This window comes from Phocoena phocoena, chromosome 10, assembly GCF_963924675.1.
Source record: "Phocoena phocoena chromosome 10, mPhoPho1.1, whole genome shotgun sequence".
NCBI lineage: Eukaryota > Metazoa > Chordata > Mammalia > Artiodactyla > Phocoenidae > Phocoena > Phocoena phocoena.
In genome coordinates, this window is record NC_089228.1 from 16481097 (window position 1) to 16493987 (window position 12891).

The window sequence follows — 12891 nt, forward strand, 5'->3', positions numbered from 1 at the left end:
GTGAGAGTCAGTATGTTTGTTTTGGACTCTGTGTGTGACTCCCGAGGTGTTAACCTTGCTTTTGAAACTGTTTCTTATCTCATTGTAGTCATGAGGCTAGGCCTGCTCATTTAGAGTTATTAAACCTCCTACACTTAAGGATTTCTAGTTCTTCCATCATTGCTAATAGTTCTATATTTGTAGTGAAAGGTTGACTGTTAACACAAGTTCATAGCTTGGGAAGATACCTGAAATTGCCCGTCTCTGCTCTGTGGTACCCAAATCAGAAGCTCTAAGCTTAAGTTGAATATTTGTTCAGTCAACAAGAGACATCATTACTTTGTTTTATTGCTTACTAATCTCAGAAGTGGTTGATTGCCCAGCCTCCTGGAGCTTTCAATTCTATTTCCACCCTCTATCTCAGAACAGATAAGGTTACCTCACCATTTGAGTGTCTTCAAGACCTTCTGATAACCATCTTTCTGATATCAGCTTGCTTTCTTTACATAGGAAAATCTCTAGCAAATCTGCACTTTCTTTTTAAAGCAACGGTAGGTAAAATTTACTGAGCAGTGCTGTGGATCAAGGACTATGTTCTTTGGGGATCTTGGCCAAAAATTTGACAAGTAGGATTAACAGTTGGAATGGGTCAGGAGCATTGCCTTTGTTTATACTCATTCCTTCCACCTCTGAGACCTTTCTCAACAAGTTTTCTCTCTCGTTCTCTTTCCTCCCTCCCTCATTTCCCCTGTGCTTCCCTTATTTTCAGTCCCTTGCCCTTTATTGATATCTTCCTTAATAGTACAAGCGTATTTTCAGTCCTCTTATCCTAGGAGTTGTTCAGTTCTCTTCATCCAGCCCTCTACTGCTTCATCTTTCTTTGTTCCACATATATATTTATGCACATATGTATAGATGTGTGTGTATATATATATACACACACACACACATTTATATAGAGAACATATATACGTACGTGCATATGTATATAAATATATGTGTGAGTAAAAGTCTGCACGCTTTCTGAATTTACTTCCTTGTAATTTGTAAAGTTCTCAGTGCCTTGCAACCTGCCATCACTAATCCCATCTCTTCTACAGTGACTCTTTAAAGGCATACAGTCACTTATTCATTCAACAGGCATTACTTTTGGGCATCTCCTCTGTGCCAGGAATAGTTCAAAGCTCTAGGAATGCAGTGGTGAGTAATCCAGACACTATTCACTCTCCCTGCTTCAAGAGACCTTACTGTCTCTGAGCTTACAGGAGGAGAAAAATATTAGTCAAATAAGCACACAGGTATATAATTGGCCAGTTGCCAAATGCTATGACAAAAGCACAGATGATTAATAATCAGTATAGGAAGACGTAATCCAGTGCATGGGTTCAGGGAAGTGACCAAAATCTGAAGGTTGAGTATACATTTATCAGACATAAGGAACAGGTTTTATAAAGGCCCCAAGACAAGAAGAGCATAAAAGCAATTAGGGCTTCCCTGGTGGCGCAGTGGTTGGGAGCCTGCCTGCCAATGCAGGGGACACGGGTTCGAGCCCTGGTCTGGGAAGATCCCACATGCCGCGGAGCGACTGGGCCCGTGAGCCACAACTACTGAGCCTGCGCGTCTGGAGCCTGTGCTCTGCAACAAGAGAGGCTGCGATAGTGAGAGGCCCGCGCACCGCGATGAAGAGTGGCCCCAGCTCGCCACAACTAGAGAAAGCCCTCGGACAGAAACGAAGACCCAACGCAGCCAAAAATAAATAAATAAAATTTAAAAAAAAAAAAAAAGCAATTAAAAGAAGGCTTGTGACACTGGAGAAGAGCAAACGGTAGAATTCACGAGGCCTTATGTAGTTAGAGGGGCGGGGTCCTGACGGGAGGGTATGGCTAAGGCTTAGGATGTGGTCTTCGTCCTTCAGGCAGTGGGATGCTAGGGAAGGGGGTCTAAGCCTGGGTTGGGCAGGAGGGAGTAAGGCAGGGTTAGTGATCAGATTTCTATTTCCTTAGCTTACTCCCCATGTTTCTCAAAAGAGTCTTCATTTCCAAAGCTTTCATTCATGTGTACCTCCCTGCAGGCTTTCCTCTTTCAGTTATTATTGCACACAGTTTAAGAAAATCTCTGCTCTGTGACAAGATATAAAGAATTATTTTTTGATCGTGTCTTTGCAAAAAGTGATCAGATTACACTTCACGCCCAACAGAGTGGCCAGGATTTCATGAAGGAAATCAGACGTAGCACCTTTTTTAAAGATTCTTAGGAAAGTTCTTGGAATTTTTAACCCTTCAGTGTAGTTCCTCAAATTGAAATATAGTGCTATGTGTTCCCTAATTAGCTGTCCAGGCCATTGCTCTCAAACCCTTGTATTTGAAATGTATCTTGATAGATTAAAAAAAGCACATGAGCAGCTAACATTCATGGAAAGCTCTACCCAGGATCATAAACAGGTCCCTATGCACCACCTCCAATTCCCCTACAACTTTCTCACCCAAGAAAATATAACCAGGATGCAAGCAAAAGTGAATCACAAGCTATGAAAAATACACACACACATATATACATAAAACATAAAATCCGTATCTTGTGTATTTTTAATACATAAACTTGTCCTAATAATCACATTTTCGGCACACACCTAAAAATCTTACAACCAATGGGGTAGTATTTAGAGATTCAGTTAAGATCCTCCAACTCTAGTCTCATGTCCTCAGCATCTTTCCTGTCCGCTCTACTGTATCACCCAGAATTGGGAGGCATTTATTGACGGTTTACACATACCATGCTATGCTGACGCTGGAGTTGCAAACCTTCTAAGAAGTTTACCGTCCATTTGGATAGATACTAAACTCATGTATCAAAGCTGTGAACCATAAAAGATAAAAGGCATTCTAAGTATTAAATGCATGGTATGGATAGTAAAGAATATAGGGATTCAGAGAAAAGAAGAATAATTCTGGGTAGACAAGATGGGCAGTAAAGGTTCATGAATCAGATTAATGACAGGTCAACTCTTTCTCATTCTTCTTTCTCAGTTCAAATGGCACCTTTTCTAAGAGACTTTTCTGAAGCACTCTCTCATGGGAACACTCCCTAGAGCCATTGCTTTTATGGTATCACCACTTCTGAATACTTCTCAAAAATCTGAACTTATCACATTTACCTATTTCATCATCTACTGTCTGTGCCACTCACTAGACTGTTCTTTCCATGAAGGAGGGGACTTTTTTTTTTGAATTTTATTTTATTTATTTTTTTATACAGCAGGTTCCTATTAGTTATCTATTTTATACATATTAGTACATACATGTCAACCCCAATCTCCCAATTCATCCCACCACCACCCTGCCCCCCCCCTTCTCCTCTTGGTGTCCATACATTTGTCTCTACATCTGTGCCTCAATTTCTGCCCTGAAAATTGGTTCACCTGTACCATTTTTCTAAGTTCCACACATATGCGTTAATATACGATATTTGTTTTTCTCTTTCTGACTTACTTCACTCTGTATGACACTCTCTAGATCCATCCACGTCTCCACAAATGACCCAATTTCATTCCTTTTTGTGGCTGAGTAATATTCCATTGTATATATGGACCACATCTCCTTTATCCATTCATCTGTCAATGGGCATGTAGGTTGCTTTCATGACCTGGCTATTGTAAATAGTGCTGCAGTGAACATTGGGGTGCATGTGTCTTTGAATTATAGTTTTCCCTGGATATATGCGCAGTAGTGGGATTGCTGGGTCATATGGTAATTCTATTTTTCGTTTTTTAAGGAACCTCCATACTGTTCTCCATAGTGGCTGTATCAATTTACATTCCCACCAACAGTGCAAGAGGGTTCCCTTTCCCCCACACCCTCTCCAGCATTTGTTCTTTGTAGATTTTCTGGTGACACCCATTCTAACTGGTGTGAGGTGACACCTCGCTGTAGTTTTGACTTGCATTTCTCTAATAATTAGTTGAGCTGGTGTGAGGTGACACCTCGCTGTAGTTTTGATTTGCATTTCTCTAATAATTAGTTGAGCAGCTTTTCATGTGCTTCCTGGCCATCTGTCTGTCTTCTTTGGAGAAATGTCTATTTACATTTACAAATGTCTTCTGCCCATTTTTGGATTGGGTTGTTTGTTTTTTTAATATTGAGCTGCATGAGCTGTTTATATATTTTGGAGATTAATCCTTTGTCTGTTGATTTGTTTGCAAATATTTTCTCCCATTCTGAGGACTGTCTTTTCGTCTTGTTTATGGTTTCCTTCTGTGCAAAAGCTTTGAAGTTTCATTAGGTCCCATTTTTTAATTTTTGTTTTTATTTCCATTACTCTAGGAGGTGGATCAAAAAAGATCTTGCTGTGATTTATGTCAAAGAGTGTTCTTCCTATGTTTTCCTCTAAGAGTTTTAAGTGTCCAGTCTTAAATTTAGGTCTCTACTCCATTTTGAGTTTATTTTTGTGTATGGTGTTAGGAAGTGTTCTAATTTCATTCTTTTACATGTAGCTGGCCAGTTTTCTCAGCACCACTTATTGAAGAGACTGTCTTTTCTCCACTGTATATCCTTGTCTCCTTTGTCATAGATTAGTTGACCATAGGTGCGTGGGTTTATCTCTGGGCTTTCTATCTTGTTCCATTGATCTATATTTCTTTTTTTGTGCCAGTACCATATTGTCTCGATCACTGTAGCTTTGTAGTATGGTCTGAAGTCAGGGGGTCTGATTCCATCAGCTCCATTTTTTTCCCTCAAGACTGCTTTAGCTATTCAGGATCTTTTGTGTCTCCATACAAATTTTAAGATTTTTTGTTAGAGTTCTGTAAAAAATGCCATTGGTAATTTGATAGGGATTGCATTGAATCTGTAGATTGCTTTGGGTACTATAGTCATTTTTACAATGTTGATTCTTCCAATCCAAGAACATGGTATATCACTCCATCTGTTGGTATCATCTTTTTTTTGCGGTACGTGGGCCTCTCACTGTTGGTGGCCTCTCCCATTGGAGAGCACAGGCTGGCTCCGGACGCACAGGCTCTGCGGCCGTGGCTCATGGGCCCAGCCGCTCTGCGCTATGTGGGATTTTCCCAGACCGGGGCATGAACATGCGTCCCCTGCATCTGCAGGTGGACTCTCAACCACTGCGCCACCAGGGAAACCCTGTTGGTATCATCTTTAATTTCTTTCATCAGTGTCTTACAGTCTTCTGCATACAGGTCTTTTGTCTCCTTAGGTAGGTTTATTCCTAGGTATTTTATTCTTTTTGTTGCAGTGGTAAATGGGAATGTTCGCTTAATTTCTCTTTTAGATTTTTCATCATTAGTGTATAGGAATGCAAGACATTTATGTGCATTAATTTTGTATCCTGCAACTTTACCAAATTCATTGATTAGCTCTAGTAGTTTTCGTGGCAACTTCAGGATTCTCTGTATATAGTATCATGTCATCTGCAAACAGTGACAGTTTTACTTCTTCTTTTCCAATTTGTATTCCTTTTATTTCCTTTTCTTCTCTGATTGCTGTGGCTAGGACTTCCAAAACTACGTTGAATAATAGTGGTGAGAGTGGACATCCTTGTCTTGTTCCTAATCTTAGAGGAAATGCTTTCAGTTTTTCACCATTGAGAATGATGTTTGCTGTGGGTTTGTCGTATATGGCCTTTATTATATTGAGGTAGTTTCCCTCTATGCCCACTTTCTGGAGAGTTTCTATCATAAATGGGTGTTGGATTTTGTCAAAAGCTTTTTCTGCATCTATTGAGATGATTTTATGGTTTTTCTTCAATTTGTTAATATGGTGGATCACATTGATTCATCTGTGTATATTGAAGAATCCTTGCATCCCTGGGATAAATCCCACTTGATCATGGTGTATGATCCTTTTAATGTGTTGTTGGATTCTGTTTGCTAGTATTTGGTGAGGATTTTTGCATCTATATTCATCAGTGATATTGGTCTGTAATTTTCTTTTTTTTGTAGTATCTTTGTCTGGTTTTGGTATCAGGGTGATGGTGGCCTCATCAAATGAGTTTGGGAGTGTTCCTTCCTCTGCAATTTTTTGGAAGAGTTTGAGAAGGATGGGTGTTAGCTCTTCTCTAAATGTTTGATAGAATTCACCTGTGAAGCCATCTGGTCCTGGACTTTTGTTTGTTGGAAGATCTTTAATCACAGTTTCAATTTCATTACTTGTGATTGGTCTGTTCATATTTTCTATTTCTTCCTGGTTCAGTCTTGGAAGGTTATACCTTTCTAAGAATTTGTCCATTTCTTCCAGGTTGTCCATTTTATCAGCATAGAGTTGCTTGTAGTAGTCCCTTAGGATGCTTTGTATTTCTGTGGTGTCTGTTGTAACTTCTCCTTTTTCATGTCTAATTTTATTGATTTGAGTCCTCTCTGTCTTTTCTTTATGAGTCTGGCTACTGGTTTATCAATTTTGTTTATCTTCTCAAAGAACCAGCTTTTAGTTTTATTGAACTTTACTATTGTTTTCTATGTTTCCATTTCATTTATTTCAGCTCTGATCTTTATGATTTCTTTCCTTCTGCTAACTTTGGGTTTTGTTTGTTCTTCTTTCTGTAGTTCCTTTAGGTGTAAGGGTAGATTATCTATTTGAGATTTTTCTTGTTTCTTGAGGTAGGATGTATAGCTATAAACTTCCCTCTTAGAACTGCTTTTGCTGCATCCCATAGGTTTTGGATCATTGTGTTTTCATTGTCATTTGTATCTAGGTATTTTTTGACTTCCTCTTTGATTTCTTCAGTGATCTCTGGGTTATTTAGTAATGTATTGTTTAGCCTCCATGTGTTTGTGGTTTTTTACGTTTTTTTCCCCTGTAATTGACTTCTAATCTCATAGCGTTGTGGTCAGAAAAGATGTTTGATATGATTCCAGTTTTCTTAAATTTACTGAGGCTTGATTTGTGACCCAAGATATGAACTATCCTGGAGAATGTTCTGTGCGCACTTGAGAAGACCATGTAATCTGCTGTTTTTGGATGGAATGTCCTATAAATATTAATTATATCTATCTGGTTTATTGTATCATTTAAAGCTTGTGTTTCCTTATTAATTTTCTGTTTGGATGATCTGTCCATTGGTGTAAGTGAGGTGTTAAAGTACCCCACTATTATTGTGTTACCTTCGATTTCCTCTTTTATAGCTGTTAGCAGTTACCTTATGTACTGAGGTGCTCCTGTGTTGGGTGCATATATACTTATAATTGTTATAACTTCTTCTTGGATTGATCCTTTGATCATTATGTAGTGTCCTTCCTTGTCTCTTGTAACATTCTTTATTTTAAAGTCTGTTTTATCTGACGTGAGTATTGCTACTCCAGCTCTCTTTTGATTTCCATTTGCATGGAATATCTTTTTCCATCCCCTCACTTTCAGTTTGTATGTGTCCCTAGGTCTGAAATGGGTCTGTTGTAGACAGCATATATATGGGTCTTGTTTTTGTATCCATTCAGCAAGCTTGGGTCTTTTGGTTGGAGCATTTAATCCATTCACGTTTAAGGTAGTTATCGATATGTATGTTCCTATGACCATTTTCTTAATTGTTTTGGGTTTGTTTTTGTAAATCCTTTTCTTCTCTTGTGTTTCCCACTTAGAGAAGTTCCTTTAGCCTTTATCGTAGAGCTGGTTTGGTCGTGCTAAATTCTCTTAGCTTTTGCTTGTGTGTAAAGCTTTTGATTTCTCCATCAAGTCTGAATGAGATTCTTGCTGGGTAGAGTAATCTTGGTTGTAGGTTCTTCCCTTTCATCACTGTAAGTATATCATGCCACTCCCTTCTGTCTTGTAGAGTTTCTGCTGAGAAATCAGCTGTTAACCTTACGGGAGTTCCCTTGTATGTTATTTGTCGTTTTTCCCTTGCTGCTTTCAATAATTTTTCTTTGTTCTTAATTTTTGCCAGTTTGCTTACTGTGTGTCTTGGCGTGTTTCTCCTTGAGTTTATCCTGTATGGGGCTCTCTGTGCTTCCTGCACTTGGGTGGCTATTTCGTTTCCCATGTTAGGGAAGTTTTCGACTATAATCTCTTCAAATATTTTCTTGGGTCCTTTCTCTCTCTCTTCTCCTTCTGGGACCCCTATAATGCGAATGTTGTTGCATTTAATGTTGTCCCAGAGGTCTCTTAGGCTGTCTTCATTTCTTTTCATTCTTTTTTCTTTAGTCTGTTCTGCAGTAGTGAATTCCACCATTCTGCCTTCCAGGTCACTTATCTGTTCTTCTGCCTCAGTTATTCTGCTATTGATTCCTTCTAGTGTAGTTTTCATTTCAGTTATTGTATTGTTCATCTCTGTTTGTTTGTTCTTTAATTCTTCTAGATCTCTGTTTAACATTTCTTGCATTTTCTCGATCTTTGCCTCCATTCATTTTCTGAGGTCCTGGATCATCTTCACTATCATTATTCTGAATTCTTTTTCTGGAAGGTTGCCTATCTCCACTTCATTTAGTTGTTTTTCTGGTGTTTTATCTTGTTCCTTCATCTGGTACATAGCCCTCTGCCTTTTCATCTTGTCTATGTTTCTGTGAATTTGGTTTTTGTTCCACAGGCTGCAGGATTGTAGTTCTTCTTAGGTGGGGACTTCCTGTCTTGCTCACACTGTGGTCTCAGAGACTCTCATAGCGTCTAGCTCATGTAAAGTTCATTTCTGTTTCCTTAGTTAATTAGTTAGACCAAAAGCTTTAAGTACTTTAAGCGTATGCTTAGAAACTCAGATGTGTTCATTTACGTTGCCCACATTTTTGCAGTAGTTCATGGGTGACCATGCAGATGTTCTTTTGCAAAATATGGATTTATACTAGGTTAGATCTGACTCTCTGAAGTTCATAATGAAACACCAGGGAGTTTCTCATTTCTCACAAACTGTTTCAGATTTATGGACAATAGTGTCATGTCTATTTCTTATTTTCTCCAAATTGATAAGGCTAACCCATGAGTAATCTACCTCACCACATATTTTTGGAAAATGTTTCACACTTAATTGATAAAGGCATCCCCAAAACCATATGTAATATTAAGTAATGCTGTTAAGTAAAACTGTGTAAAAATATCAAGAAATGTTCGAATTGGTAGAACTTCTATTTTAGTCTGCTGTGTGCATGTGTGTATAAATTTTCTTTTCATTTTCTTTAGACCCAAGGAGGCTAAGGGCTGGTTTATGTTGCCTTAAATATAGTAGCTTAATACAATACTTCTGTTAACAAAAACTCTATTTATTTTGAAAAAAAGTGACTAGTATACATTTATTTGTCTCATTTGTATATTTAGAATTTCTTTTTTAAAAGATGGAGGACTCAAAATTGCCAATGTGACTAAAGCTGATGCTGGAATTTATACGTGCATAGCAGAAAACCAGTTTGGGAAAGCAAATGGCACAACACACTTGGTGGTTACAGGTAGGTGCATTTCTGAGACATTGCTTTACAGGGAGATACACTGTGTGGTATGTTATTAAGATCAAAGATAAAAATGTTTTTCACAATATGCAGTGCACTACGAAGGTCGACCTTACGTTTGCACTTGTGTTTTCTCTAACAAGTGAAAGTCAAGGGAACAATCCTTAATATTTCTTTATACACCACGGTGTGTACCAGGGACACGTGAGTTACCATGCTGTCAAAATGGGCAGTAGAATTGTAAGTAGCATATGTGGCTGGTCTGCTTTTATTTCGTGCTATTCTAGTATGTCAAATCTTTTGGGTACACTTTTTCCTTTTCCATTATCGTTGATATTTTCTGGAGATGTTTGAGTCCATGGAATAACCCTTGCTATCAAAAAGAGTCACTTAGAATTGTGGATGTGTTTGTTCATTTATTCATTGAAGAAAAGCATTGAGTATCTACCATGTGCCAGGTGCTTGGGTTATTCAGTAACAAACTGACAAAGAATGCTGCCCACATGAAGCTTACCTTCTACCAAAGGTAGAAAGAAAATAAGTGGTAGGAATATAAGGCAAGGAAATTCTTAGAAGGAAAGAAATTGCAAACGATTGTAAAATACAGAGGAGTGTTTGGGAGAAGTAAGCTGGAGCATGAACCCAAGTGATCAGAGAAGGAGAGATGTGAACAAAGATTTCGTGGAGATGGAGTTCAGTAGATTTCTTGGGGACAATCGTGTAGAGGTTTTGTAGACTTTGTTAGGACGTCAGCTTTTAGTTGGCATGAAAAGTCGAGGTTAGTGCACAGTTTTGAACAGAGGAATGAAATGATGGGAAATATATTTTTAAGGGGTTGCTCTAGCTGCTCTGTTGAGAACAGACTGTGGGGAGTCAAGGGTCGAAGTGGGAGGAACGTCAGGAGGCATTGCAGTAATCCAGGTGGGAGTGATAGTGACCCAGATGAGGGTGGCAGCGGAGCAGTTGATGGGAAGGGATTCGATTCTGCATGTATTCTGCATGTAGAGTCAGTAGGCATTGCTGGTAAACTGACTGTGAGGTCTGAGAGAAAGAAAGAGAAGGATGTCTGCAGAGTGTTTGGTGAACAACAAACAGGAAGAATAACAGTCAAAACAACTGAGATGGGAAAGGCTTGAGGTTGCACAGGTTTGGGTAGGAGGAAGATTGTTGTTGTAGAAAACATAATCAATGCCTCTTTTGAAGACTTTTGCTACAACATGGAGCAAAGAAATGGGGAGCAGTGCTGGAAAAGTAGAGTCAAGGGAAGCTTAATTCCCAACTATGGAAGGACAGTGGTGATGATAGAAAGGACATTTGCATTTGAGAAAAAACAAATTAGTTAACATTTTAACTTAGTATCCTACCTATTCTAAACATTTTTGTAGTCTTTCAAAAGTTTGAGTCTATTTAAATTTTGGTAGTAATACATTTTCCAGTCATTGAAAATACAATGGTTTCTACTGGTATATTTCATGAAGCCATAAAGCTAAAATGAAATTAATTTTTTAGTAGTATTATAACCCTTGTTTACAGGTGACTTCAATTTTTAAACTTCAATATCCCATAAATTTAGATACCCTAATTCATGTAACAAGAATTTGTGTATCCAGTGAAATATGTTATGGGTCTGCATCAAAATGTCTCTTTCCATCTTGAAGACTTTTCATGATACAGAGGTGTATATATGTATATAGACACATATGTATGTCTACACACACATACATACTATATTAGATTAACAGTCTGCCTGTTGAAAATTGCTTTCATCAAAATAAAAACGCTGAAGTTTTACTTAAAACTTTATTATTTCCCCAATAGAACCAACAAGAATAACTTTGGCACCATCCAACATGGATGTCTCAGTGGGCGAAAGTGTCATTTTGCCCTGCCAGGTGCAACACGACCCCCTATTAGACATCATGTTTACCTGGTATTTCAATGGGGCCCTCACAGATTTTAAGAAAGATGGATCTCACTTTGAAAAAGTCGGTGGGGTAAGTTGTGACACTTTCCTCATGCTTTTTACATCTGTCTCTGACATATTGTCCCTAAAGGAACATCGGGCACATATCTGTTACTCCAGTAATGTCTGTTCTGTGAGTGAATCGGGGTTGCAATTCTGTAATGATCTAATTTTATTACAGTTATTACCAGAAAGTGAGCATATTTACTTCAACCGTAAACTATAATTTTAATTAAAATCGATGTTTGCTGTGTTTATATTAATTGTTATTTTGCACGATACTTTCGTCATTAGTATTCCACAGAAGGGAAAGTGTTCTTATACAACTGTTTATTTTCAACATGATATATTATGAAGTTGAACGAAGTCACATTTGCTAAATGCCTTCCATGTATCAGGCCAGGTGCTTCATCCCAGTTAATCCTTGCAATGACACTGAATGTCAGTGGTAAGCATTGCCCTTTTACAGGTGCATAAACTAAGGATTTGTAATGATATTAATTTGTCCAGGACCACTGAGCTAGCTAGTTGTGGAACTTACATCCAAGCCTAGATCTGTGAGTCCCCCAAACACAAATACTTTCTCTTGTTTCATTCTGTCTCCTCGTTTGCGATGGTTCTATGTGAGGAAGAATTACAGATTTCAAGGGAAAATGGACACCTTGAGGAGAACTGTTAAGAAGGAACGCAGTGTTGTGAACCGCACAGACTAACAGCAGGCCTCGCACCTGGCCACATGTCTGTAAATCCATCGTCACAAGGCCAGTTTCCCTTGCAGTCCTGTTTTCTTTGACACAGGGTTTAGCTTTGTTCATTTTGGATAAGACGTCAGTGGTACCTCATAGTAGAGTCTGGGTTTTCTCCTTATGGACAAAACGATATGATGGTCAATTCAGCTATATTTATTTTAAAATATTTCTTGGGAATTCTCTGGTTGTCCAGTGGTTGGGACTTGGCACTTTCACTGCCATGGCCCGGGTTCAATCCCTGGTCGGGGAACTAAGATCCTGCAAGCCACATGGCCAGGTCAAAAAAAATTTTTTTAAAAACCACCACCAATATTTCTTCTTCAATGTATATATGTATATACATGGGGTCTATTAATGTGTTAGGATTGTGTGCAACTTGAAAGGATGGTGTTAGGACTTGAATTATGTTTCCTCAAAAGAAAAGTTCAAATCCTAAGGCCTAGTTGTGATAGGATTGTGGTAGAGGCTAATAATAATAGGGTTATTAGCCTCTGCCCCTGGATCCTGGCACAGACCTCCTAAAACCCTTGGCATTTCCTGCGTGATGAAATGTGTTTTTGTCCTAATGAAGTGACGCTGTGGGCTCCTGGATAGTTTCAGGATGGTCACCAGAAAGACCAAGCCATGATTAGAAACTTGGAACCGTCAGCACTCCCCGTGGATCATAAATTCAGTGCCCAGCCCCTCCATGCTCCAGGAAGGAGGGAGGGGCTGAGCACTGAATTTATGATCCATCAGGCCTATGTGATGAAGCTTCCATAAAAATCCCAAAAGTAAAGTACTTTTCATCACAGAGAGCTTCTGCGTTGGTGAACATATCTACACGC

General features: G+C 38.7%; 1 protein-coding gene across 1 annotated transcript in view; it reads left to right on the forward strand.

Moving 5' to 3' along the window:
- Positions 1–12891, forward strand: part of CNTN3 (contactin 3) — a 207538-nt gene that overhangs the window by 133725 nt on the left and 60922 nt on the right. The window contains exons 10-11 of the mRNA XM_065885516.1: positions 9225–9352; positions 11171–11346. Of these exons, the coding sequence (XP_065741588.1) occupies positions 9225–9352; positions 11171–11346 (304 nt within the window). The remainder of the gene's footprint in view (positions 1–9224; positions 9353–11170; positions 11347–12891) is intronic.